This window comes from Bos grunniens, chromosome 10, assembly GCF_055505025.1.
Source record: "Bos grunniens cultivar Pamir isolate PY7600 chromosome 10, Bosgru_T2T1.0, whole genome shotgun sequence".
Taxonomy (NCBI): Eukaryota; Metazoa; Chordata; class Mammalia; order Artiodactyla; family Bovidae; genus Bos; species Bos grunniens.
Genome location: NC_141174.1, coordinates 17519972 through 17547263, shown reverse-complemented (window position 1 = coordinate 17547263; position 27292 = coordinate 17519972). Strand labels below are relative to the sequence as shown.

At 51.9% G+C, this 27292-nt stretch overlaps 1 protein-coding gene across 6 annotated transcripts in view; it reads right to left on the bottom strand.

Annotated features, from left to right (window-relative positions):
- Positions 1 to 27292, bottom strand: part of LTBP2 (latent transforming growth factor beta binding protein 2) — a 109348-nt gene that overhangs the window by 62445 nt on the left and 19611 nt on the right. For all 6 annotated transcript variants that reach the window (XR_015133999.1, XM_086319669.1, XM_086319671.1 and 3 more), the window contains exon 3: positions 23408 to 23654. Coding sequence is in view for 5 of the 6 variants with exons in the window: in XM_086319669.1 (XP_086175795.1) it covers positions 23408 to 23654 (247 nt within the window). In the remaining variant the exon portion in view is untranslated. The remainder of the gene's footprint in view (positions 1 to 23407; positions 23655 to 27292) is intronic.

Genomic DNA, 27292 nt, shown 5'->3' with positions numbered 1-27292 from the left:
CAGTATACTTCCAGGTTTTTGTTTGGAAAAAAAAAAAATTCTCTTTCTCCCCTACAGATATTTATAAGGGGATAGGAAAGGTCTGGAAGGATCTGTAAACAGTGGCTGCCCCTTGGAGATGAGAGTGCCTGTATATGTGTAAACTTTATGTTTCCATATTTTTAGCTGTCTTTCAGTAAAAAAAAATTTGTTTTTACAATTTTACAGTAAACATGTATTATTTTGTAATAAAAACAAATCAGTCTTTTCCCCAGCAACTCCAATTTATAGAAAAGGAAATTGAGGCTCAGGAAAAGCATGATAAATGTGTGCATATTACTAGGATCCAAGGTGAACTCTGATGACTTACAGATGTATAGGAGTTCAGATGTAAGAAAGACCATGACATTTGAGCTAGGGCTTAAGAGTTGAGTAGGATTTTCACAGACCAAAATGAAGAGGAAGACATTCCACATAAGAAAATACATGAAGGCAGGAAGCACGGGTCATATTTAAGGAAGGATAATGAGCACAGTTGGATAAAGCACAGAATGGAGGGGAGGGAAGGAAAAAACATCCTTTCAATGCCTACCAGGTAGCAGACATCATTCTAGCTGTTTTATGTAACATATAATTTACTTGTCCAGACAACCCTATGATCAAAAAATCTCTACTTGGCCAAAATCGCTTTAAACAAAGTAAAAAGACAAATGACAAAATGGGAAAAACATGTGCAATTTATATCATGTTTTTATATACAAAGAACCAATCTTCATAAGATTTAAAGAGCTCCTAGAAACAGAAAAGACAGACCAATAGCCGTAGAAGAAAAATCAGCAAAGGAATATGAACAGTTCATGGGGGGGTGGGGGGGGAAGACCCATATATTTCTTCAATATGTGAAAATATGCTCAACTTTTCTCATTCTGAGACGTGCAAATGGAAACAACTCAGGTAGCCTTTTTCAATCCATAAGATGAGCAAAAAGTCCAAAAGTTTAATAACAGATTAATTTGGTGAGATCCTGCAGAAACAGGTAATCTCAGATGCTGCTGGTAGAAATGTTCATCGATACAGCCGATATCGAGAGCAATTTGGCAACGCCCATCCACACCCCACCTGATAGCCACCTGAGGCGAAGAACTGACTCATTGGAAAAGACCCTGATTCTAGGAAAGACTGAAGCCAGGAGGAGAAGGGGACAGCAGAGGATGAGACGTTTGGATGGCATCATCAACTCAATGGACATGAGTTTGGGTAAACTCCGGGAGTTGGTGATGGACAGGGAGGCCTGGCGTGCTGCAGTCCATGGGGTCGCAAAGAGCGGACACGACTGAGCAACTGGACTGAACTGAACTGAACTGAACTGATCCACACCCCAGTGCATCGACGCTTTGCCCCTGCAGGTCCGCCTGCAGCCACCTTGTTCCTCCCACTCCGTGGCCGGTGCACCCCACACTGGCTTCTCTTGGACGGAAGGCCACCAACTCACAGGCTCCTCCCACCACCATGACCACGAAACTAATGACTGCCGGAACCGGAAGTTTAAAAGCCCCACCCCCTCGCCTCAAGGCGGGACAACTCTCCAAGCTCCACCCTCAGTTAGGCCTCGGCTTGGTTTTCCCAGAACCAGTCCTTGCTTGGCTCTGTCCACCTTCCCATTTTGTTTCCCTCTCTCCACAAAATCACACACCTCAATTGATGTTCCAGCTCCACCTCTAGGGGAATCTGCCCTAAGACACTTGTAAATGTCCACAGTGATGGATGAACAAGATCATTCACAGAAGCCCTGTTTCCTAAGAGCAAAATGTTTTGTAAAGAGTAGATACAATGTAAGTGTCCCTCAGTAGGAGGCTGGTTAAACAAACTAAGAGACACCCATGGGATGGAGTCCTATGCCCTCAAAACAGAAGGACACAGCTCTTCTACATCCATAGGAAAAGCTGTCCAAGATACATAGAAAAATGAAAAAAAAAAAAAAGCCTAAATCTGGCCCACCGACTGTTTTTGTACAAACTGTGACTTAACAATCGTTTTTTATATTTCTAATGGTTGGAAAAAATCAGAAGAATAATATTTCATGACATGAGAAAGAGATACGAAATTCAAATTTAAGTTTCCATAAACACATTTTAATTGGAACCCAGCCACACTCACTGTCTACAACTGCTTTTGCTCTACGATGGCAGAGCTGAGTAGTTGCAGACACCATATGTTGCACAAAGCCTAAAATATTTACTATCTGGCTTTTTATGGAAGAAGTTTGCTGACTCCTGCTGTGGGGCATGTAAACTTTTGTGTAAAAATAGAGAAAATAAGGATACATGTTGAATTTATTTGCATATTCCTAAAGCAACCTTGGAAGGATACCCTGGGAATTAATAAGTGGTTTCCTCTGTGTGTGTGTGTGTGTGTGTGTGTTGAGGGGGGGAGTGGGAAGTGGGTGGTAGGGGAATAAATGAGTGCTACAATTTAATGAATGCTTGCTCTGTGCCAGGCTGTGTGCCGACAGTGCACGTCTCATGCATTATCTCACGAAACCCTCTCCATAATCCTAAGAGTTACTCATTATCCCCATTTTACAGTCAAGAAAACAGAGGGCAGGGAAGTTCTGAAGATCGCCGAACTCGTGAGTACTGAAGCCAGGTTAACAAACCAGGTAAGTTTATGCTCAAGCTGCCCTACCACGTACCATTTCTCCATTGCCATTTCACTGAGGCTGTGAGAATAGGTTTGGGTTCATATGGTCAAGGGCTTGAAATATCAGGGAGGTGTCTGGGCTGCATTGCATGGGTCAGGGGGAGTCCCTAGAGATTTTGGAGCAGCCCACCCCCTTTCACTCATTCAAGAACTTACTGAATGCCTGCCACGTGCCAGGCATCCAGGCCCAAGGATGGCAAAGACTGTCTTGCCCTCTGCCCTAATGGAGACTGAGCAAGGGAATCAGCACTCCAGCAAAGGTGTGAGGGTACAGGGGAGCCATATACCAGCCTTGAGATGCTAGTGGTCTTCAAGCAGGGCTGGAACATGATGGGATGGGCTTTTTGAATGTTTATTATTCTGATGAAAGATTGCCTGCTGGTGGATAGACCAGAAAGGGGAGGGCTGGAGGCCAGCTGGAAGGCTTTGGCTATGGTCTAGGCTAGTAGGGACCAAGGACAGGACCAACAAGAGGGCATGGACTCAGAGGATATTTAATACATAAAGAGTTCCCAGCTGTGGCTCAGACGAATGGGTGGAGGGTGATCCAAGAGCCAAGATCTCAAGGAGAGAGCCAAGAAGTGGCTCAGTTTGGGACCTGATGAGTGCTGGTGTCTTAGGATGGATGTTCCGATGGAAACACCTGGGCTGCAGCACTCAGGAGAGAGGCTGGGGCTGCAGACACAGTCAAGGGAGTCCCGGTGGAGAGCTGGGGGTTCAGGGATGATATCATTCCAAGAGAGTATGCATAACAAACCAGTCCAGAGTTCCGCTGCTGGACTGAGGCATTGCGTCTGCTTCCACATCTCAGTTTCAAAGAGGGAAATATGTTAATGAACAGACGAGTCTCAGTTTTGGATTTTGCTTCCATAAATTTGCCTCCAAACTTTGGCGTCTGCTACTGCTTGTCTGCTAGCACACGATAAAGCCAATGAACAAGCAGTAAAGGAATATTGACGGGAAAATGTGGCAACAGACCATTGTACTTCACTCGACGGCTTGCTCTTTTCAGGGCTCTGTGCATGAGCCTAGAGCCGGTTTTTTATCTAGCGCACACAGACGACAGTCATAGTTTCTGCTAATAAAACTGTCCCCAGCCCTAATCATGGAATTGATTGCATTGATCGTTCATGGTATTGCTTATGACTGCCAGGTCCTCTGACATGGAAACCCTTCGAGAAACACGGGAGTAAAACAGAAAATAAAGGCAGGCAGAGGAGGGGCCTGGGAATCAACAATGCTGGCATTGAAGAGGTAGAAGGGGAGAGGAGGGAACACCAAGGCAGGAGGGCATGGCTCCAACTCATGGCCTTCTGCTTGGAGGCATGCTTCTGGCCTTCCCGGGACTGCAAGCCCGCTCTTACAGGTGAACACGCCTTGGCACCTCCCAAGGGGCTCAGTCTCCCCTAAGAATCTGGGTCCTGGGGAGGCAGCGGGGAAGCCCTCACAATACTTTGCTCCCTCTCTCCTCCTCACTGGCCAAGCAGATCTCACACCCAGTTCACGATCAGATGACCCTTGTGCCAAATCCCCAGAGACCCAAGGGAGTGCTTCCAGACATCACACTCTAGCCCCCTACTGCAAATCTACCCTGCCTCCACAGAGAACAAGGGGACACCCAGCTCTGGGGGGCGAAGAAGAGGGGACACTACGGCCTTGTCACAGAGCCAGGAGCCTGCTGATTCATGACTGTGTTTTGTCTGGGGGGCCAAGCAGGTGAGGCCTAGGCTTGGCTAAGACAGCGGCCACTCCCCAGCCTCTGGGTATCAGAGTTGCCAGGGTTGGTGGGTTCCCAGGTGTCACGGTAAGGAGGTGAGAACTTGAACTCTGTTCCACTTGTCCTAGACAATAATAATAATGTTGTGCTGTGTACTAATTGTTATATTTGCACTATGTCATCTAATTTTCACAACCACTTTAGGGGCTAGCTACTATTATTAACCCATTTTTCAGAAAATGAAACTGAGGCACAGAGAGGTTAAGGACTTGTCCAGGATCATTTAACTGGAATTACACTGTCCAATAGGACTTCCTGTGACAGTGGAAATGCTCTATAGTTGGCGCCCTCCGATATGCTAACTACTAGCCTCTTGTGGCTTTGAAGCACTTGGAAATGCAATTAGTGTGACTGAGTAACTGAGTTTGATATTAAATTAAATTTAAAGAGGGCTTCCCTGGTGGCTCTAGTGGTAAAGAACCCGCCTGCCAATGCAGGAGACGTAAGAGACCCGGGTTCAATCCCTGGGTCGGGAAGATGTCCTGGAGAAGGGAAAGGCAACCCACTCCAGTATTCTTGTCTGGAGAATCCTACGGAGAGAGGAGCCTGGTGTGCTACAGTCCATAGGGTCACACACAGTTGGACACGACTGAAGTGACTTAGCACACACGCACAAATTTAAATAGTCCCTTCATGGCTGATGGCTACTGTACTGAACAGCACAGTGTAGAAAGTGGAGGAGTTGGGAGTGGAACCCCCAAAATCTACTCTGGCCTGGAGCTGTGTGGTTAGAAGTTTCCCCTGGCTACCCTCACTGCATTCTTTGTCCCCAGGCCCTTGGGTTCCCTGGCAGGCCTGGCCTGGGGGAACTGGCACCCTCCTAAACCTTACTCTCCTGCCTCCACACTGTATTATCCGTCATCAGATGGCAGGAGGATGTGGCAGGAAAGAGACGGGATTTCCAGAAGACACGGTCCCAGGATCATGTCACAGGGAGCAGGTTTCAGCATGGCTTGAGGAAGGACATGGCTCTAAAAAGCCACAGTTGTCCCAGTGACATGGTGGTCCCTGGAGAGACAGGACCATCTTGTCCCAGGAATCGAATAGCTCCCCCCTCCCATACCAGAAAGGAAACAGCAGGCATTCCCGCCCGGGATGGGGCTCTGGGCCCGTGACATTTGAGATACAGGGAGGTGACGTGGTCAGTGGGCTGATCCCGGGGGACTCAGGCCTTCCCCGCCCCCGCTGTCTGGCCCTAGGATGCTGCCTCGCCAACACTGGCACCCCCATGCCTCGCTGCCCTCCCAAAAGGTCCCCCCACGTATCTCCAGACCTTCCCTGCTGCTGGTCCTGCTGTGCCCACTCACTTGACTCCTTTGGGCCCACTGGTCAGCCTAAGGTCCCCACCCAGCCCCACCCAGCCCCACCCGGGTGGCCGCCTGTGAGTCACCTCCCCCCGCTCTGAGGTTTGCGCCTGGAGTTTTCTCTGAGGTCACACCCAGGTCCGAGAGGTCTGGAGCTTGCGCACAAGCACCCAGGGGATGCCCCTGCCAGGCTGATGGATAGGGAGGGGGCAGAACTTGGGGAGCCTCCCTGCCCAGAACTGTACCCAACTCTGCTCCCTGCGGCTTGAGAGAGAACACAGTGCCCTGCTTCCTTGTGGGCAGACAAGAGTCAGAGGCTGGCGGAGCTGTGCACGGAGCTGTGCACACCCGGAGACTGAGGCCTGGCTCTCGCTGCTGGAGCAGCCTTACGTGGGTGCTGCCTCAGTCTCCCAGTGGTCGAGAAACCTCTCTGAGCCTCACTGCACTCCACTCCATGGACCCCTGATGCCTCGCTCAGCTGTGGACGTTTTACCGCTGAGCAGGCGGCCCGCCTCACCAGCTGCCCAGCCCACGACTCTTGAGGCTGCATCACCCTTTTCCTCTCCTGGAGGGGCCAGGCAGTTGGGCAGGAAGCCAGAGAGGCTGCCCAGGCCCAGAGATCACACCTCAGGCACTTCAAGGGGGCAGAGCAGGGAGGAGAAGGCGCCCTGAGGGGCTGCCCAGGGTACCAGGACATGCTCCTCAGTTTCTACACAAACGTCATTTTGCCCTAGTGGGGACCTGCCAGGCAATCACCTTTTCCCCTCCTTCTGGTCCAGCAGGACCATCCAAAGGGCTGTGGTGTGGCCAGGGACACAGACCCCCAGAGGGGAGAGGAGGGGCCTGGATCATACCCTCTTTATGTCTTTCGTGGAGTCCTCACAATGCTGGGCCCACAGCTGGGCTTGTGTGCTAAGTCGTTCAGTCGTGTCCGACTCTGTGCGACCCTGTGGACTATAGCCCACCAGGCTCCTCTGTCCATGGGATTCTCCAGGCAAGAATACTACAGTGGGTTGCCATGCCCTCCTGCAGGGAATCTTCCCAACCCAGGGACTGAACCAACATCTCCTGTATCTCCTGCATTGCAGGCAGATGCTTTACCGCTGAGCCACCAGGGAAGCCCCAAGGATGACAATACATAATAGCAAGTAGCTACACAGCGCTTGTATTTGCCAGGTACTTTACTAAGCACTTTATAAATGAAATAAATCGTCATTATATGAGGAAGTGGGTATTATTATTATGCCTGTTTTACAGGTGAGGCGGAGTTGCTAGGTATCTTGCCTAAGGTCATACAGCCCATAACTAATAGAGCTGGGCATCGGACACAGGTGACCTGCCTCTGCATCAGGTCCCGGGGCCTGTACACTAAACCTCTGCCTAAGTCCAGGCCTTATGTTTTGAATCTCATGTACAAAAGGGAAGCCTGGAAGGCAAGTGTTTTTATCAGGGAGGAACAAGATTAAAAATGGTCTCTTAGGAAGGCAATCCTGCACGACTCCTCCCTGGAGCCCACCCTGCCTGGACAAGAGCACTCTCCTCCCCCACCCCCACCTCCCAGGGCATTTGTGGCTCTCCCCACAGGTGATGGGGGTGAGGTGGTGAAGTCTTGGAGCCGCAGGACTCCACACACCCCACCTGGGTCAGTTACTGCTGTGCTAACGGCGTCCCAGGCGCGGAACAAACATCACCTGAGAAAGGACCCCAGTGCCCTGGGAAGCGGGGCTCACTCCCCAGCACCTGTGGGGCACATGCACTGTGGAGGCGGTAAGTCACTGGCCCCCAGCTCATGGGTCTCACGGGTGGCACAACTCCAAACCAGGCCTACTGGACTCCAAAGTCATCACGCTCCTCCCTCCACTGCACCTCCACCCTCGCCACAAGCTGGCGTTGTATGAATTCCAAAGAAGTGCAAGAAAAAAGGAAGAGGCTGGGGAGGTAAAGAGGTGAAGGAAAGAAAACATGAGTCAGGGCCTTTGGGCACAGATCAGAGGAGAAGAAGAGGCCTTTAGGCTGGGGAGGTTGAGCTTGGACCTCTTCCCAAAGCCTTGAGAAACTTGGTATACGGACTTCTCACCACCACCAAATTGGCCATGAGATACCCACCTCCTGAATCCGGAGCTCCCAGCCTGTGGTCTCTGGGACCCATCTCTCCCTTCCATGTATACCCACCCCCAGCATACACACACACACACACACACACACACACACACAGACTGCTTAGTTGGCCTGCCTAATTGGACAGCAAACACAGGCCTGCAACCTCAGATGAGTTTACCCACTTCTGGACCTGCCCGAACAGGCTTGCTGTAGACAGAGGCAGCTGGTGTCTGGGTCAAGGATATACTTCTCAGGGGCTGGTCAAAGTCTTGGCAGCCTGCAACCAGCCTGCCCTACCAGGGTCTGGAACTCCACCCTGGGACCAGATTTCTAAAAGACCTGGGAAGAAGCCTTCGCTCATCCCAAACCTACCGACTGATTATGTGCGAGACGTCTGCTTGAGGCACTTCATTTTAAAAATTTTACTAGGCTGTTCATGCTTGAGAGCTACTTAATTAGTGCAATCCTAGGTTATAAAAATGATCACTTTCTGTTTTACAGAAGAGAAAACTGAGGCACAGAGAGAGAAGCGGTTTATTTGCCCACTCTCACCAACAGCAGGGAGGTGCTGGGGTGGCATCTCAAAGCCTGAGTGCCTGACCTTTGCTGGATGGCATTCCCCAACCTGCTGCTTACCCTTGACTATGACGGGAAATCTCAACAGGACCAGAGACACCTTCAAGTAGTCTGGGCAAATTCTCAAGAGTTTCCAGTTACTCCCGTTGCTATAAACAAAAGTCTCAGTAACCCCAAAGTTTGGGGACAAATAAGATAAGATGAGTGCCATTCATAGGACACTTAAAAGGTGCCAGATTCATTTATGCATATTAGTAACTCTTCCTGACAATTCTATAGTGGTGAATATCCCCATCTTACAGATGAGAAAACTAAGGCTTGTGAGCTCAAATCACTTGTTCTGGACAGCATAACTGTTAAGTGGCTGAACTGAGAGTCTAACCCAGACTTATCTAGCTATAAGGCATAAATTATGTCACGATTGCTCCCTCACACACTGTTATTGCCTGCTGTATGGGCTCTGACCTTGACCCAAGGACCTCAGAAAAAGAACGCAATGTGGAATCAGCTTGGTGCCAATGGTGTGGCTTGCCCGGGGTCTCAAGAGGATGCCCCCACCCCTCAGAGGACCAGATGCCCTCCAGAGGCCTCAGAAGACCCCCACCCATTGCTGGCTGCGTGCACCCTTGGGTGAACAGGTCAGGTAGCAGTGAGGAGTTGAGGCTCCAGGAGGAAACCGCGGTGAGGGCGACCAACTGGAAGCAGAAATATGGTAGCTCCAGAGGTTTTGATTTGCAATTTTCATTTTGCAAGGAATGGGGATTTTTTTTTTTTTTCAAAAAGCACTGGACTTCCTTGAATTTTAGACCTTTCACAAATATTTTTTTAGGACAAAAAAGAAGAAAAAAAAAACCCACAAAATGCCTGTCACAGCTACTCACTTCCACAATGAATCATGGACACAAAACCACAGCTATGTGGCTAACAAAGAAACTATGTGTTTTCACATCTCGTTATTGGAAATCATTTAGCAATCTTCGCTATGTCATCTGCAGACAGACAGACGGATGCACAGACACACCCCTCTGAGTCCTAAGTCGCCAGTCGTACAACCACGGTCATTGGATGACTTTGCATTTCACCCATTTTCCCTTTCTAATCCTTTTCTGGAAAATTACCCTACAAGGCTTAAATCTTCCTCCTTAGCTGCTCTCCAGAGGTGGGTGTGGTGTGTGTGTGTGTGTGTGTGTGTACGCGTACACACACACACACACACACACACACACGTGTGTGCATGCCAGTGACTGGAGGGGGAGGCTAAGACACCGATTCAGTTAATTTCACAAGTGGAAACAAGTATACATTTTCAGACTCCCTTTTTTATTGCTGTTATCATAATAGCGTTGTACTTTGGTAAAGTGATTTCCACCTGGGAAGCTTGCAGTGCCTTTTCTGACAGTGGCAAATTAATTAACTGATGGCAGATTTACAGATTGCATAACTGGAAAAACTACTGGACCCATAAATCAGAAACTTCCTCTGCGTCCCGGACAAGAGGCGAAACCTGATATATATTTGAAAACCTTGAGCTCAAAAGGAGAATTCACAGGGCCTGAAAAATCTCCATTATGATTTTTGAGGCATGTTCTCTCTGTACAGCTTTCCGCCCACTCCCTGTCTCTCCCTTTCTCTCTCTCTCTCCCTCGCGCACACACACACACCCACATCAGAGGGCAACATTCCCTGAGCAGCCACAGTTCCGTACAAAGCAACCGGATGGGAAGGACATTCCCCTGGGGCATGTGAAAAACAGCACAGACTGTCTTCCAGTTCCCTTCTGGCTTCATCCCTCCCTAACCTTTCCTTTCAGACAAAAATCCTAGAGGACTTTGGTCAGTTAAATGCTATGAGTACAGCCACAAGCTTGAAATGTTTGTTGTTACTACTTTTTTAAGTCAGATGCTGGAAACTGCATATATTAAAACGTTTTAATGGCCCCAACAATCTCCTTCAGGCTTTCTCGCCAGCTTTCTGGAATTTTCTGAAAAAAACACAAAATGCCTTGCCAAGTCCTCAGCAGCTCCCACACCAAGCTGGCTGCTCTGTGCTTGCCTGAGTTCACCTGCTCTTGAGTTATTTAGCAAAATGGCCATGAGCACGAGATCCAGTCTTGATCAGAGTTGGGCTGGAATGCCCCTTCCTGTCAGTTTCTTCCTTGTGGAGTATCCTTCTCATAGGATCATTGTGAGCATTGGCTAAGGGGCTGGGTATCTCCCACTTGCCCCTGTGGACTTCTTTCCACCCTACTCTAGGCTGTAGGAGGCTCCTTTGCTCTCTGTCTTCCAGTCCTGCTCAGCCCACGTGGGACCCCAGCAAGAGGGCAGAGGGAGTGGAGGTACTGACCCTCTAGTTCCCTCCTGATGGACCACTGTGGGCGGGGGCTGTGGGGTGGGGGGCTCTATTCCTCTGCCAGAGGCCTGTTATGGTCCTTGCCTGTGGCTACTCTGGGTTCCAGTAACCACTGACCCCTTGCCCCTCAGACCTGCAGGGCTCAGGGTTTCCCGATACTCTGCTTCCCTTGTTGTTTCCTCTGACCTGTTCCTGCCTTTGCAAATAGACCCTTTATCAAACTGCCCCCTTGGAGTGTGCCATCTGTTTCCTGCTGGAACCCTGACTGTTACAGACAAGAGTCTCAGCTCTCATGTATTGAGCACTTAGTTATGTGACTCAGCACTTTATCCACTTCGACTCACGGAGGTGAAGAGATTCGCACAACATCAAATGGCTGGTGAGCAACAGAATCAGATGACATGAGGTCTGACTCATGACCCGTGCTCTTAACCTCTGTGCCGTATGGGTATTAACTGAAGTGGTGCCTGTAGAGTGCTTTGCACGGTAGGGCTGGCTGACTCAATAAGGCTCCGTCAGTGGTAGGTTAAAATAGCAACCATGCCACACTCAGAAAACCCACAGTCCTAAATTCTACTCCAACATAACACTAGCCCAACCCTAACCACAGAACAAAGGTTAAAACCGCATTCTAATACCACACGAAAGTCGTACTCTGATCCATCCTAACCACCACCCCATCGTGAGCTAGAACCTCACCTCGACCACAGCCTTCCTGTCAATTTCCTCCTTGGGGCGTATCCTCCTCAGTGGGTCATTGTGAGGACTGGTTAAGGTGCTGGAGATCTTGCCCCTGGGGACCACTCTCCACCCTACTCAATCGGAAACCAAACATTCCTCACTGTACCCACAAAGCTAGACACCCACTCAGGGTGAGGCTAGGATGAGGGCTGTGGGGAGCACTGGGGAGCCTCCCTGCCCCTCTGTGCCTGGGAGCTTGCCTGAGACGGGTACACCTCGCACCTCATCCACCTGTACTCCGCTCACTGGGCTCAACAAAGACATTTGTGCGGCATCCACTTCCCGCGTGTCACTGAGCTGGTGACTTTGATGAGGCGAGAACCAGGAGAGGCAGGTAGCTCAGCTACACAATGCCAGGAGCAGAGCAGGGGCCAGTAGATCCTGCTGGTGGTGATGATGAAAGGAGAATTAGAGGAGGAAGATGCTTTCTCCATCACTCGGCTGCAGGCTCTGGGGCAAATCAGAGGTAAACAGCTCCTATCTCAGAGATCTGCAGAGAGTTGGGGCCAGGGCTGGGCCAGGAGGGAGACCCTTTCTGAAACCCAACCTAGGGAGGGTCCTGATAATCCTCGACTCTGGGATAATCCTAGAAAAGGGGCTCAGGCAGCCTTCATCAGAGATTTCAGGGCCCCCTTAGGTCAGATGTCCGCCTTCAAGCTTCAGTATGAGAGGGAGGAAGAGAAGTGTGCAGGAAGCAGAAACCATTTTCCTTGAATCCGCCCACTTGCTCTGGGTGGGAATGAAGAGGTATTAGAAGGCCTGGGGCCCCCTCCTTCTTTGAGCACTCAGAGGCTGGAGCGACACAGAAGTGTCTGCCCTGGGCCCAGCGTGGTGGAAGGAACAGGCGTGCGCTCTGCTGCTTGGAGAGAAGGCACACCAGCCCCGCCCTCCTCACGACCTCTGTCGGACCCCGTTGGCCTAGAGCGAAAGCCTTGCAAGACTGTGCACCTGGAGCCTGTGTCCTTTTGTTTTCGTGCATAGGTACCCTAAGGCCAGCCATGGCCCTGAACTCCGTGGCCCTCGGGTATTTGTGTGGGTTGAGGAGGTGCATGTCTGTACCCCATGAAGTCTAAAGGTCCACCTCCCTTTTGGAGAGATATGGGAGGGGCCTCGGCAGCCAAACCCAGCTGGAGGGGACTGCCTTGAAGCAACACTCTTTATGGGGGAAATGGGAGTCACTTTCCTCCTGGAAAGAAGCCAGGTCCTGGGTCACCACATACAGTTGCACAGGCTGTGCACTGCATAATTCTTGGAATACCTGTCATAGAGACTACGATGTGACAGACATCAGGGGTGTGACTAGGGGCTGGAAGATCCAGCACTCACAGCCTGGCCCCCTCCTCTCTGCAGTGGAAACAGAGTGCTTCAGACCCACCCCGTTACTCCAAGCAGTTTCTGCCTGGCAGGGATAGGTGGGGCTGGCAGGGGTTGAGTGCCAAGGGACCATGCAGAAACCTTAATGTGGCCCATGTTTCCAGAACCCTCTGCAAACAGCAGGGAGGAGGGGACAGGGAGGTGAAGGAAGCTTTCAGCTGAGACACAGGTCTCTTCTACTCTCTTCAAAAAGCAGCAGCAGGGCTTCTGTGACTTCAGACTTGGGAAAATAAAACCCTTTCCATTTGTTCTGGCTGGAGGCCCACGAGTGAGCGTCTCCCTGACTCCCCTCTGAGCCCTCCCTCTTCGGAACCTGCAGCCCCAGGGAAGAGCATTCATGGGACTCTTCTAAGGCCTAAGAGATAGAAGGAACCGGGAGGAGGCCCCTTTACAGCTGCCTCAGCGCCCACCAGACTCCTGGCACTCCTAAGGGTCTGCTAACCCCTATTCTGTCTGCGCTCCAGCCACCCTTAGGGAAGAAGCATTGCTCTCCGCTTGCCTGGCTCCAGACTTCCGAGGCCAAGGGGCACAGGGTGAGCAGGTACCCACCTGCTGGGAGGACTGGGAGAGCCCCTTCCTGATCAACAACGTGCCAGGGGATGAGCTGAGGGTCAGCTCAGAAGGGAAGGGATCTGAGACCAACTTTCCTGGCTCCAGGCAGCAGCAGAAGATACATGGTGATAGAGACGTTCATTCAGTATATATTATGTATTTGTTGAGTGCTTACTGTATGCCAGGTACTGTTCTAGGAGCTGGGGATATGCCACTGAACAAAACAGCTCACACTATACTTGGGGAAAAACAAGACAATACACAATAAACATAACAAGTAAATTATATGTTCTGTTAGAAAGTGGAAAATGGAAAGTAATGTGGAAATTAAAAACCAGATGAGAGGATGCTCAAGTTGGAGGTTTACGATATTAAATAGTAAGAAAATAGGAGATATCTCCCCTTTGGGAAGGAGCCAGGTTCAGGGTCACCATGCACAGTGGCACAGGTTGGGCACTGCACAACTGTGGGGTAGCTGGCACAGAGGCCATAATGAAGCACATCCCCAGGTGTTGAGTCCAGTGGCTTAGGCTAATTTTAAAAGGTTAAAACTTTACAGAGGTAGTCAGGGAGGCCTGCTTCTGAATGCGACTCAGGCATGTATAGGGAGCATAAATAACTCAGCCCACTGCCAGGACTGCTAAATAACAGCAGTAATCAGCATTTGCAAGGCACATTACAGTTCACAAATCCATCTTTCACCCACATTATTTTAGTTAATCTTCGCAACCTTCCAGAAAGGAAAGATCCCTCCCACTTTACAAATAGAAACATTGAGGCTCAGTGAAGTTAAGTGGGTTGCCCAAGGTCTGAGACTAGTTAGAGGCTTAGCTTGGAAGTCAAATTGCATACTCTGCTTCTAAATCTTTTCAAAATAGTATAGTCATGATCCTAAGGGTTGGGGAATTCCAGAAAATCCCTAGGGGGGAAAGCTTGGGGCTCAAAGTTATAAAAACAAATCAGGAAAAAAAAAACCACTAAAAAAAGAAAAGAAAAGAAAAGGAAGGAAGGAGTTCAACCCCCGGAGGTCCTGAAAACTTGACTCACTCAGGATTGCAGGGCTGAGTCAACAGAGCAGAGAGGCGCCACTTGATGGGCCTGAGGGAGCAGGTGATGCAGGATAAAAGATGCAGGCTGATTAAACCCACTGCAGCCTTGCCAAGGAGGACTGGAGGCTTCCTGTCAGGGAGAGCTAAGATCTGCCCTTAGCAGATGAAAGGCAAGACGTATCCTTGTCACCACGGTGAGAGTGGGTAAAGGGGGAATAAGCACATTTCACTATCGTGGATAGAAAATGGCCAAGTTGTCGGCCAGAGTCTGACACCGCTAGCTCTTGACCTCAGAGAGAATCCACTTGTTGATTCTCATTTACAAATATGGAAACTGAGGCCTGGGGAGGACGAAGGGCTTTTCCAAGGTTTCCTAGCGTGAGTCCGTCTCTCATCAGGTCCTGGGTGTACTGGAGACTAATCTTGGGTCCAAGGGACTGGAATGAAAAAGAGAGAGGACCAAGAGGGGATCATGTTGCCCGCAGGAGCGAGCAGGATGTGGCAGGATGCTGGAGCCCAGAGCGGCAGAAGGCAGTAGGAGGGAGGAGGCTTCAGCTGGAGCCAGGCTCGGAGGACCAGACAAGCCTTCCGCCTGGCCCAGAGGCAGGATCTCCTGGGTCCCAGGACAGGCCTGCTACCTAGCTGCCAATCTTTGCCCTGCCTCAGTTTCCCCTTCTGTAAGCCCAGATTGTGGGTTGGAGAAAAAAACTGCTTCTGGCAAATGGGGTATCTCACTGATTTGTCATAAACATGAGAAGTGGGCAAGTACGGTAAGGGATTTTTTTCTGGACACCCCACTAATCACTCTCTGTGCATTATTTCAAGGAACTCTCACAGCCACCCCAAGAGATGGGCATCACTGTTCCCGCTTCAAAGAACTTGAGTTGCAGTGAGGGGAAGCGACTTGCTTGATAGTTTTCAAGGACACTAGGGTTTAAATGCTGCTGGACCCCAAAGCAACGGCACCCCACTCCAGTACTCTTGGCCTGGAAAATCCCATGGACAGAGGAGCCTGGTAGGCTGCTGTCTATGGGGTCGCATAGAGTCGAACACGACTGAGCGACTTAACTTTCACTTTTCACTTTTCATGCATTGGAGAAGGAAATGGCAACCCACTCCAGTGTTCTTGCCTAGAGAATCCCAGGGAGGGCGGAGCCTAGTGGGCTGCCGTCTATGGGGTCGCACAGAGTCGGACACGACTGGAGCGCCTTAGCAGCAGCAGCGGCAAGACCCCAAAGCCCAGTGCTTTCCCAGCACACACACAGTGGGGTTGCCTCCTTGCACCTGCTGCCCTGTCCCCAGGGACCTGGTTTGTTTCCAGGTCATTGATCTCCTGGCCAAATGCCTTGTTATTCTGTTAGGAAGGATGCCTGGGTCCCCGCTGCGGTGGTTCACGGTGCAGACTGGCAGGGACCACCCCTTGGGGCAGAGTCCCTACAGCCCCTGCAGGAGGCCTGGGCGCGAAGGGAGGCAGCACCTCCTGCAGGAAGTCTGCAGGCTCGCTCTCAGCCAGAGCAGGTTAAAGGTCACACATCAGGAAGTCCCCGGGGGGCCAGAGTGGAGACATGGGGCTGAAGGATGCCAGGGGTCCTCCCGAGGAGGCGAGTTCTACACCTGCCCACCCTGCAGGCACACACAGCCACACGTGCCCAGTGGCACAGCCAGGCCTGAGTCAGGAGCTGCCCCAGTGCCCCTGCCCTTCCTCCCTCTCCCCACAGACGAGAGCCCCGAGAGGCCCGGCACACCCCCCGAGCCTTGTTAGCAGAACGGGGACTTTGGGAACCCACCGCAGGGTTTGTGAGAAGTGAAGATGACGGGGAGAGAGTCGAGCTGCCCTCAGCCCTGCTGGCTCCACTCCGTTCTAAGCCAGTCATGTTCAAGGTGCTGGAGACACATTGCAGAGAAGAGAGAGAAAACCCCCATCCTCCTGGGCCTGACATTTTACTGAGGTAAGAAAAAGAATAGTTGGGTAGGGGGTAGGGAGTGTTTGGGGGTGTGCAGTTTCAAATCAGAGGAGAAACAGAGACACAGACAAAGAGAATAAACGTATGGACACTAAGAGGGGAGGGGAGACTGGGGTGAACTGGGAAACTGGGACTGACAGATACACACAGTTGTTGTCGTTTAGTCACTAAGTCGTGTCCAACTCTTTCGTGCCCCCATGGACTGGAGCCCAACAGGCTCCTCTGTCCACCGGATTTCCCAGGTGCAAATACTAGAGTTGGTTGCCAGTCCCTTCTTCAGGGGATCTTCCCGACCCGGGGATCAAACCCACGTCTCCTGCATCGGCAGGTGGATCCTTTACCACCGAGCCACCAGAGAAGCCCATATATACACTACTGCTTCTGCTGCTTAGTCGTTCAGTTGTGTCTGACTCTGTGCGACCCCATGGACTGCAGCCTGCCAGGCTACTCTGTCCATGGGCTTCTCTAGGCAAGGGTACTAGAGTGGTTTGCCATGCTCTCCTCCAGGGGATCTTTCTGACTCAGGGATCAAACCGGGTCTCCTGCACTGCAGGCAAATTCTTTACTGCTGAGCCATCAGGGAAGCCCCATATATATACTACTATGTATAAAATCCATAGAAGAAAATGGCAACCCACTCCAGTATTCTTGCCTGGAGAATCCCAGGGACAGAGGAGCCTGGTGGGCTGCGGTCTATGGGGTCACACAGAGTCGGACACGACTGAAGTGACTTAGCAGCAGCAGCAGCAGCATAAAATCCATAACTAATGAGAACCTACTGTATTGCTCAGGGAACTCTACTCAGTGCTCTGTGGTGACCTAAATGGGAAGGAAATCCAAAAAAGAGGGAATATATGTATACATATAACGATTCTGACCCCTAAAACCTTTTGATAGAGGATGCAGTGGTTGGATGGCATCATCGATTCAATGGACATGAACTTGGGCAAACTCTGGGAGATGGTGAGGGACAAGGGAGGCCTGGAGAGTTGCAGTCCATGGGGTCACAAAGAGTCAGACACGACTTGGTGACTGAACGACAACAATAGGTGATTCATTCTGATGTACAGTAGACACCAACACAACATTGCAAAGCAACTGCACTCCAATAAAAAAAATTTAAGTAAAATAAAATCAGGTGAACGCGTCCAAGAGTCCCACTGAGAAGGGAAGACTTGGAGTGGGAAGGAAGTGAGCCCTGTGCATATGTGACTGGGAAGAGGGTTTGATGCAGGTTGAATTGGGTGCTCCTCTGCCCCCACAAAAGGTATGTTGAGGTCCTAACTGCCAACCTGTGAATATAACTTTATTTGGCTATGGGGGGGAGTGGTTCAAATGTCATTAAAGTTAGATGAGATTCTACTGGATTAAGGTGGACCCTAAATCCAGTGACTGCTATTCTTACAAGAATCCCCCCCACCAACACACACATAAATAATACAGCATGTATTTTGAGAGGCAGAGACTAGGCTGATGCAACTACAAGCCAAGGGACTTGCAGGATTGCAGGCAGCCTTCAGATGCTGGGGGAAAGCATGGAACAGATTGTCCTCAGAGTTTCTAGAAGGAACAGCCTTACCAAGACTTTAATCTTGGGCTCTTCCCTTCTGAACTGTAAGAGAATACATTTCTGTTATTTTAAGCCACTCTGTTTGTCCTTATGGCAGCCCTAGGAAAGGAACACAGTGTTCCAGGGAGGGGGTACAGCAAGTGCAAAGGCCCTGAGGTGGGAGCATCTCTGGCATATTCCAGGGAAAACCCACTGGTCCATGTGGCAGAAGCAGAGTAAGTGAGTGGTAAGAGCTGTGTTGGAGATGTTTGGGGGCCAGATCACTCATGTAGGGCCGCCTTTGTGAAATGTCCTTGATCAGAGGAGCTGTGACACTGCAGGTGGAGGGTCCCAGCTGGAACGGCTGCAGTGTGTGGGTGTGGCTGGCCCCCATGGTCTCTTTCCCCTCATGTTATGCCTTTGAACACGTTACATGAAATGGCAAAAGGAAATCGAGTTTGCAGGTGGAATTACAGTTGCTAATTAGCTGACCTTAAAATGGGGGGTGTCCTGGCTTATCCAAGGGGGCCCATGTAATCATATATGCCCTTAAAAGTGGTAGAAGAAGGCAGAGGAGTCAGTGAGAGATTCAGCTGGAGAGGGAGGCAGAGGGGAAGAGTTAAAACATGAAGCGTTCACCCGCTGTTGCTGCCTTTGAAGATAGGAAGGTGGCAAGAGGCCAAGGAATGTGGGCGGCTTCTAGATGTGATGGCCCTCAAGTGACAACCATCAAGGAAGTGAGGACCTTAGTCCTACAACTGCAAGGAAGTGAATTGTGCCAACAAACAACCTGAATGAGCAAGAAAACAGATTCCCTCCGCACCCGGCCCCCCGCCCCGGAGCCTCTGGGAACTCAGCCCTGCCGACCCCTTGCCATTAGTCTGGTGAGCCCCATGTCAGATGGCTGACCTATAGAACTGAAGGATCATATATGCAGCATTGTTTTAAACATCTAACTTTGCAGGGTGTGCGAAGAGGAGGAGATAGAGGAGGAGAGGGAGAGATGGACAGAAACAGTGGAAAGAAGCCTGCCTTCTCAGGGAACAGTCTACTGAGAGCCATCACCATGGGCCTCAGAGCTTCCCAGACATTTCTCCTCCGATCCCGCCTGTCCTCCTCAACACTCCCCCTTGTTGCTGCAGTGCTGACCAAGCCCGCCGAGGATGTCCCCAGGGCCCTGCCTCTACGTCCTCAGACCAGACTAAGAAGCAACCCCCGTGGAGTCCCTCCCATTCTGAGAAGTGTTGTGATGCCTCCCCTCCCCACTCCCCCATAGGGCTGGTGAGAACGGTCCTGGTGGAGAAGCCAAGCCAGCCAGAAACCACTGCTGATGCCACTGCTGGGTCACACCACCCCTGAGGCTGGGGCTGGGCTCTGGTTTCTCCCCAGAGCAGGTCGGCACGCGCACACACACGGCGTCCCAGTTGTTGGCCTGCTTTTTGCCACTCAGGTCCCCATAGCAAAGAGAACTCGTCCACTGATGGTTAACACATACTGAACACTAACCCGTATCTTATTAGTGCTCACATTAGGCACCGTACTACATGCTCTACTCACATGGTCTCATTTCCTCCCCTCTGCAATCCCATTAGGAGGAGATACTGACTCAGAGAGGTTGGGATATTTGTCTGATGTCACACAGTGTTAGTCACTCAGTCGTGTCTGACTCTTTGTGACCCCATGGTCTGTCCATGGGGATTCTCCAGGCAAGAATACTGGAGTGAGTTGCTGTGTCTGTCTCCAGGGGATCTTCTCAACCCAGGGATCAAAGCCGGGTCTCCTGCATTGCAGGCAGATGCTTTACCATCTGAGCTACCAGGGCTTCCAGGGTGGTTCAGTGGGTAATAAACCTGCCTGCAGCGCAGGAGATGCTGGAGATATAGGTTTGATCCCTGGGTGGGGAAGATCCCACTGGAGAAGGGCACTGCAACTCATTCTAGTATTCTTGCCTGGAGAATCCCATGGACAGAGAAGCCTGGCAGGCTACAGCCCATAGGTCGCAAAGAGTTGGACACAACGGAGTGACTGAGCACAGCAGATGTCACACAGCTAGCTGGTAAATCCAGAACTGGACTCCAGGAGTCTCTGAATCCAAACTACAGTCTTAGACTCTCACACATCAAGGTGGGAGGGGGTCCCTGGACCAGCAGCATCAGCATCACCTGAGATCATAATAGAGAGGCTGACCCCAGACCTGCCAAATCAGAGGCTGCATGTTAACAAGTTCCTATGTTAACAAGTTAACACGAGTCACATGCCACCGCAGGCTGAGAAGCACGGGTGTGAAGCACTGTTTTCCAGGCCTGCTCGTCCTAGGCTGTCATAACCACCTCCTTCCCCCAGTCTCCTGAGGCTCTTTCCCAGCTGCCTGGCTCCTGCTCCCCAGGTGCGGCAGGCTCTCTGCCCAGCCTGGGGAAGAAGTCTGAACCTGAGTCTCAGAGGGAGTCTCCGGGCCTCTGCAGCCAGCCCAGGCCACAGCTGGACAACATCAGTCCACGTCTGGCTCTCGTAGGGCGTGCTGCCTGCTGCCCGAGGCTCTCCCATGCGCCCCCCACCACTGCCCCCTCGCATCTTCCTTCTGAGACACAAGTCCCTTGGCCTCTGTCTAGTGCTGTCCTGAAGGCAGCCTCTGGCCATCAGCAGCCCCTGCAGTGTCTCCCCGCCCTGCTCATTTTGCACCCCGCCCTCCTAGAGTGCCCACTGCATTTATGTCACCCCCTTTATCTGGACACCAAAGGCCTGTCCAAGTTGCCATCAGGAGAGAGGCCAGGGCTGCTTGGGAAAGCTGGCCAGGCTCACAGGAAATGTCTGACACCACCAGGCAAGTGGGACTTGGCCTCCCAAAGCAAAACACAGCTGGGCCGACAGCGGGCCGCTCGGACTTTCCCAGATTTCATGGCATTGAGGCGCCAGGGCAGAGAGAGAGAGACCGTGCTGGCCTGGAGGCTGTAGCTCATTAAAAACATCACAGTAGTCCCTGGCCAGGGAGCCTGTGAAGCTCAGAGAGGACAGCCCTGCTGTGGGGCCAGAGACCTCACCCCGGGCCTTTGTCCTCCACTGCCTCCCGCTTACGGGGGACCCTCCCCGGGGACCAAAGCCTCACAGGGTTCGTCTTCCTCCCCTCCCGGCCTCCTCCTCTCCCCAGCATCGCGCCTCATCCGTGTTCTCCTTCAGCTTGTGTTGACTACAGAGTGCCGGGGGTAATGTGAGGCACCAGACACGTCTATGAAAGAGGAGGACGCGGTGGTCCCTGCCCTCAGGGAGCTCCTGGTCCAGGGAGCAAATGAAGAGACCATCCTGAGGCCAAGTAAGAAGTGCGGCACCCAGGAGGCATGGCCCCCTCCCCACGGCAGCGGGGGTGGGCGTGCCCTTGGTTTCCGGGCAAAGTGAGGGCTCAGGGCCAAGCGGGCCCTTTGTGAGGTCACTCTTAAGTTGGGACCAAGCGACAGAAAGCCACGCAGATGGAGTGATTTCTGCAAGGTGGCATTGTGGGGACATCCAGCCTGAGACAGGCACTGACTTCCAGGGCGCAGGCCGCACAGGCTGATTGCAGACACAGGGCACAGACTCCAGGGACGTGGGCCAAGCATGTGCTGCAGGAGGTCAGAGCTGGGCAGACACGACGGAGGGGGTGCTTTCTGGAGGAAGTGGGACTGGGCTTTGAAAAAGAGGAGCTGGAGAGGCTGGGAAGATGGGGCAGGGCATGTCAAACAGTTCCGACTCAAGGATCCAAGGGGACAGAATGACCTGCCAAGCAAGCACCAACACAGAGGGATAAATGCACTATAAAATGAACAAATCCCACAAGCCAAAAGAAGCTTTGGGGAGAGGGGCAGGGGGAAGCCCGGCTAGAAGATTGGATTCTGCTTCCACCCTGCTTCCAGGACCGGCCCTGGAGCTGCCACCCCTGGGGCTCCTCCAAGTGCCTTTGCACCAGGCCGGCCCACCTTGGACCCAGAGCTGGGACCCATTAGAACAAGGTTCAGGCCCTGCCCAGCTGGTCACAGCCAGTCCCAGGCGGTTCGCCGTGCCCCCTGCCTTGCCCACCTGGCCCTTAGCTCTGCCTCTCTCTCTGCTCTGGCATCCCAAGGCCTTGGCCAAAGAGTTTGGCTCCTCTGGTTTGGACTTTGGTGCTCCCTAGGCCTTGACCCAAGTTCACCCTTCTGCTTTTTTCTGCTCCTGGCTGCCCTCAAAAACCACCTGCTCGCTTGGGTGGTGAAACACCCCTACCAAGACCCTGGTCTGTCCCCGCTCTCCCCCTTCAGAGTGGCTGGACAACCTCAAGCTCCTTTCCTTTCTCTCCTGAGCTTTCCCACTGGGGACCTGGCCTCGAGGTCAGCCTCCTCCTGCTGGTTCTGTCAGCCTCCTCCGGGAGGGCAAATCCTTTTTTTCCCTGAGTTCAGCAAGACAAGGTTCAAACATTTCAGAAAGAACCTCCTTAGTAGGAAGCAAATGGAAAAACTAACCTGAAAAACCAAAAAGAAAACACAGCCCCCAGAAACGGACCAGTTTACCAAAGTTCAGACTTCCTGTCCTGAGCTAGGAAATGTCTGGCCAGGTTGGCTGACAAGTAGGCCAGGGACTTCTGCCCAAGAACACCCCCTTCCCACCTCTTAGCCTTCTGCCTTCCACTACATGTTCCTGCAGGCTGCTCCAAGGAGAGAGGCTGCTAGCACTGATGGCAAGAGAGCTGAAGTGGCTTTTTAAAAACTTTTTATTTTTTATTATTTTTTTTTGCGGCACAGCATATGGCATCTTAGTTCCCCGACCAGGGATCGAACTTGTGGCCCCCTGCAGTCAAGCAGAGTCTTAACCACTGGACCACCAGGGAAGTCCTGGAAGGGTTTTTTTTCTGACAGAGGAGTCCTTCCCGCATTGCACGGACCACAGGTAGAAAAGAAGGAAGCGGAGGAGAAACATTTATAGAGTTTACTCTGTGCCAGGCACCCTTCTAAACACTTTCTTCTTATTAACGAATTTAATCCTTACAATTCCATGGTTATCATCATCGTCGTTGTCCCCACCTTACTGATGAGGAATCAGAGAGGTAAGTAACTTGCCCAAGGTCACCCACCTAGGAAGTGGCAACCAGGATTTGAAAGCAGAGAGCCTGGGTCCAGGCACATGCCCTCCTCGTCTTTCTCCCAGGACCTGGAGGGTAGCAGCTCCCCTCCCACCGCCACCGTGTAGTCCAGTCTGCCAGAGCCTGTGCCAACCCTGAAACCTGCAGACCCGCTCACCACCCCTCCGGTGGGGTTGGGGGAGGGGAGGAGAGTCCCTCCAGCCTTCTCCATCAAGGTCTTCACCAAACAGGCCGAAGGCAGAAGCCCCTGCAAAGAGGCTGCACACCCTCCCCCCAAAGAAGGGAGGGCCTGCTGAGGAAGGGGACTTACCTGGCCCGCTGCAGCTGTGGCGCTGGGGGGCGCACTCTGGCCGTGGTGCTTTCTCTGGCCACACTGCTCCTGCGCAGGCTGGGGGGTCCCTCGGCCGAGCGTCGGGGTGCTGGCCTGGAGTTCTGGGGGTCGAATTCCTCCTCAGGAATGACCTCTTCGCAGCGGGCTCCGCGGAAGCCTGAGCGGCACACACAGAGCTGGGGCCGGCTGCAGGAGCCCCGGTTCTGGCAGGGTGGCTGGCACACGGCTGCGGAGACAGGGAGAGGGTGAGGGCCGCCCGGCCATGTTCAGACCACCCATCAAAGACTGCGTGACCAGCCGAACCCCCGACACTGTGTTCTACACACGCTTAGCGCTCCCTGTGCGTGGTCTGTCCAGCTGGGGCTGGCCTGCAGGCATGGTTTCCTCTTCTCTCCTGTCGGCCTCTGTGTGTGCTGTGTCCCCTCCGTGGGGCTCTCTCCTGTTCCTCTCCACTAAGTCCTGCTGTTCCCTCAAGGCCTCCCTGCCCCCCATCCCAGATGACCTGACTCCAGGTACTGCTCCCTCCTCTGAACCACAGCACACAGCACTCATGCCTGACGGGCCACTGTCAGTCTGTCCGTCTGGGCTCGTGCTCAGTTGTGTCCAGCTCTTTGCGACCCTTTGGGCAGTAGCCTGTCAAAGTTGCCATTTCCTCCTCCAGGGGATCTTCCCGACCCAGGGATCAAGCCCGTGTCTCCTGTGTCTCCTGCATTGCAGGCAAATTCTTTACCCACTGAACCATCAGGGAAGCCCCACCCACCATCAGTGTGATAGATTCTTTATGGATGTGTCTCAACTCCCTAAATAATATGACCAGCACCCCAGGTGCAGTGACTGTCCCTTACACCTCTTTTCCTCCTTAACTCCTAGCATATATTTCATTACAACACAATCGATATTATTTTTATTACAGTGTGCCTGCATGCTCAGTCGCTTCAGTCACATCTGACTCTCTGTGACCCCATGGACTGTAGTCCGCCACGTTCCTTTGTCCATGAGATTCTCCAGGCAAGAGTGGGCTGCCATACCCTCCTCCAGGGGATCTCCCCAAGCCAGGGATTGAACCCATAATTATTGCATCTCCTGCATTGCAGGCAGATTCTTTACCCCCTGAGCCAACTGGGAAGCTCTTTAATTATGGCAGCTGCTGCTGCTGCTGCTGCTAAGTTGCTTCAGTCGTGCCCGACTCTGTGCGACCCCACAGACAACAGCCCACCAGGCTCCCCTGTCCCTGGGATTCTCCAGGCAAGAACAATGGAGTGGGTTGCCATTTCCTTTTCCAATGTATGCAACTGAAAAGTGAAAGTGAAGTCACTCAGTCATGTCCGACTCCTAGCGACCCCATGGACCGTAGCCCACCAGGCTCCTCCATCCATGGGATTTTCCAGGCAAGAGTACTGGAGTGGGGTGCCATTGCCTTCTCCGATACACTGTCTCATTTAAGCCTAAAACAATCCTATACAGCAAGTGGGATTGTGATTCTCATTTTACAAATAATGCCTCTGAAGCTCAGAGAGATTAAAAGACGTGCAGAGGTCACCCAGCCAGGCGGTATTGGATGGAGGACCCAATCCAGGAGTGTTTGACTGAAAAGCCCAGGCTCCATCCACCCCCACTGCCTCCAGCAGGGCTGACCCACCTCTGAACCTTGGCCCAGCGCTGATGATGAAACAACAAAAGGGATCTGTTGGCCTTAAGTCAGCTACTGAATGCATCCTTGGGAGCCCTGCCCCGGGACGCTGTGCATCCCAGGTCAGCTCTGGTGGTAGAGACCTCAGACCATCAGAGCCATTCCTCTCCAAAGCCCACACAGTCAATCTGAGATAGAGGGAGGATGTTTAGCAGCTCATGCATTCACTCAGTGAACATTCACCGAGCACTCACTAGGTCTGAGGCCAGTGGTAAAGAGGTTCCCTCTCTCAGGGAGTGTCTTGTCTCATATGGAAGCCAGGACATAGGGCATGTGAAAAGTGTTGACCAGAGCCTCTAACCCAGCCTGAGGCAAGATGTGAAAGTCAGGGAAGGCTTCCTGGAGGTGGTGACACTGACCAGAGACAGAAAGGGTGAATAGATTGGGCATAGTGTAAACCAAGGGCAGCTTGCCTACTCAGGAGCAAGTAAGGAAATATTAGGTCTCACTGTAGGATCCCAACCACGAGCTAGATCCTAAGGCAAGAGCATTTTCCTCAATGCCTGGGCATCTGTTCCTGGTAGGCCCCAGACCTCCAGGTAAGCAGTCTCTGTGAGAGAATTGTAACCCTGAGCACTTCAGCAAACACAAACTGCCACTTAGCAGGATTTTGGCCTATCACCTGGCTGCCCCTCCACCTGCCCAAGTGGAGCAAGCCCCCACCTAACCACCTGCCAAGCCCTTGTCACCACCACCACCAGAGACACAGGCTGCCTGGGGCCAAACCAGGACCAGCGAACACTGCAGAAGCAGGTTTGCGCAGGACAGGTGTCAGCCCTGGTTTATCTTGGGGATGGAGTAGAAAGGGAGGGCTTGAGTGGTTTCCCATGTGGACCACAGATGCTACATTACTCCTAGCCCCTCAGATCCACCCATACCTTTCTGCTGGCCAAGCCTGGCATGGGGGAGGGAAAGGTCACACAGCCCCTCCCAGTCTCCGTTTCCATTCCACCTCCGCGTGGGTGGTCTTTGCCCTTAAGAGAGCCTTTCAAAACCAGTCTAGCTTCTGTCCTTCCCCTCCTGGGCTGCAAGGATGGCCCGTCCTTGACTTTAACAACAAGATCTTTCACTCTCTAAAAATCCAACGCCCCACATCCTGCAGTTTGAGCCTGTACTTCCCTGTGACTCGCCTGTCCCTGGTTCTGCCTCATTCACCAATACATCCGCAGACATTTAGTGAGCACCCTCTCTGGGTCAGATCGGGTGCCAGGGATACAAAGACAACAAGACTGCTCCCTGTATGGAGGAAGCCCGGCCCCGTGGTGGGTTCTCAAAACCATGCAAGCCCCTTGCCACCAGGCAGTTAGATCTTCAACGAGGACCAGGCTTGGCAAACTTTGGTTGGTGTGATGAACAAACAGCTCATGGTAAGTGGGTGGCTGGGGGAAACTATAAAACTGGCATGTATGTATGTATGTAATACTGTGGTCGATAAAAGTTCTAAAAGGCTTCCAAACCAGCCAGACGTGTTGGCAGAAAAAACCCGTTTGGAAAGATGACCTTTCTGGACCAGTCATTTCTGAACCAGCACAGAGGCCAGGTCGGCTAAGAAAGGTCCTCCTGAAACAAGAGCTGCGATTTCAGAGGTTGTGAGCCAGCTCTCACCAACTTCATTTGCATCCTTCTCTTCGTTGTCTTCTCAAGTCTCAGCAGGTAGTGATTCCCTCACTACAGTGTTTTGCTCTGAGCTGAGCATCTGCATTATGGGATTGGAGCATAAACTCCTCTCCTCCCTCCCCACTCCCCACAAAACCACTCCCAATTGGACCCAAATGATGGTTCCAAGTGCCTGTCCATGAAGAGGGACAGTCAGGTCAGTTTTTACCGGCCTGCCATAATACAAGAAAAACAAAACAGTTTCTTGTGTTTCTTATAACGCTATTTCCTTCCCCATTGAAAAAGTGTCTTTCAGATGCAGAGGACAAACATATAGATACTCAAAGAGAAGGTGGGCGGTGGGATGAACTGGGAGATTGAGGTTGACATATATACATTATTGATACTATGTATAAAATAAATAAGTAGTAAAAACCTGCTATACAGCACAGGGAACTCTACTCAGTGCTCTGTGGTGACCTAAATTGGTAAAGAAATCCAAAAAAGCGGGGGGAGATGTATCTGGATAGCTGATTCACTTTGCTGTACAGCAGAAACTAACATAACACTGTAAAGTA